The sequence below is a fragment of the Neltuma alba genome, unplaced genomic scaffold (assembly GCF_004799145.2).
Source record: "Neltuma alba isolate B1F8T4 unplaced genomic scaffold, ASM479914v2 tig00003056_pilon, whole genome shotgun sequence".
Lineage (NCBI taxonomy): Eukaryota > Viridiplantae > Streptophyta > Magnoliopsida > Fabales > Fabaceae > Neltuma > Neltuma alba.
The window spans coordinates 38,351-39,434 of record NW_021633124.1 but is presented as its reverse complement, the minus strand read 5'-3'; the positions used below and the strand labels follow the sequence as shown (position 1 = coordinate 39,434).

Sequence of the window (1,084 nt, the reverse complement as noted above, 5' to 3'; positions counted from 1 at the left end):
AATACATGAACGATGAGCACTGGTTTACTGAGAAGATGATTAAGGGATTGAAGCCTGAGTTGAGAGAGAAGGTGGCCCTAAGACAATTAGAAGTTTTCAACAAGGCAGTGGAAGTCTGCTATCCAGAATCATGTTGAGCTGGCTAGGGCAACCCCATGAGTTGAGAAGCGTGGGGTAAGAATGGGTTAGAAAGGTACTTCATTTGGCGGTAGCTGGGAAAAAAGGAGGTTTAATTGGAGCAAGAAGTCGAGGTGGGAAGCAGAGAATGTTCACCAAGAAAGGGAATACGAGCATTGCAACCGCAATCACAGAGATAGGCCGTGCATGATGGGTCAGAATGTGTGCTTCAAGTGCGGACGACCCAGACACTTTGTCAAGGAGTGCCCACAAGGTGTTGATAGCATGGGGGGACCTCAGGCTCAAAGTAGGGTGTTTACCCTCAATCAGGAAGAGGCTTGTAAGTCACTCGAGATAATCCAAGGTACGGTTACTGTGAATGACTACCTTGTGGATGGTTTGTTTGACTCGGGTGCTAGCTACTCATTTATATCATATGATTGTGCTAAGCAATTAGGTCTTGCTGTCGACACATTACTATATGATTTGTGTGTTTCCACTCCCACTGGAATGAAAATTTCAACTTCTACTGTTTGTTTAAACTGCATTATCCGGTATGCCCACTGTTACGCTATGTTAGACCTAATATACATGCCTTCTATGATATTGATGTTATCCTTGGTTTGAATTGGTTGTCCTCCCAAAATGTCCTTCTTGACTGTAAAAACAAAACACTGATCCTTCCTACCCGAGAGTTAACCCCTACGGCAGAAGTGAAACTGAACTTGATTTCGACAGCTCAAGCGGATAGATGGTTGAGGTAGGGTTTCCAGGGTTATATGGTGTTCTTCTTGATGATGAAGGCAGTAAAACAGAAGAAGGAATTTTAGATATCCTGGTGGTCTAGGAATTCCCCGAGGCATTTTTAATAGAGATTAGCGGATTACCCCCTGAAAAAGAGATTAAATTTGCTATTGATTAGTCCTCTTATTCCTAAGTTTCAAGCTTGATTAGTAAGAGTTTTAGG

At 42.9% G+C, this 1,084-nt stretch overlaps 1 protein-coding gene across 1 annotated transcript; it reads left to right on the top strand.

Moving 5' to 3' along the window:
- Positions 1-327: 327 nt before the first annotated feature.
- Positions 328-744, top strand: LOC114740089 (uncharacterized). Its single transcript, XM_028928212.1, has one exon. The coding sequence runs from the start codon at positions 328-330 to the stop codon at positions 742-744; it is 417 nt and encodes a 138-aa protein (XP_028784045.1).
- The last annotated feature ends 340 nt before the right edge of the window (positions 745-1,084 follow it).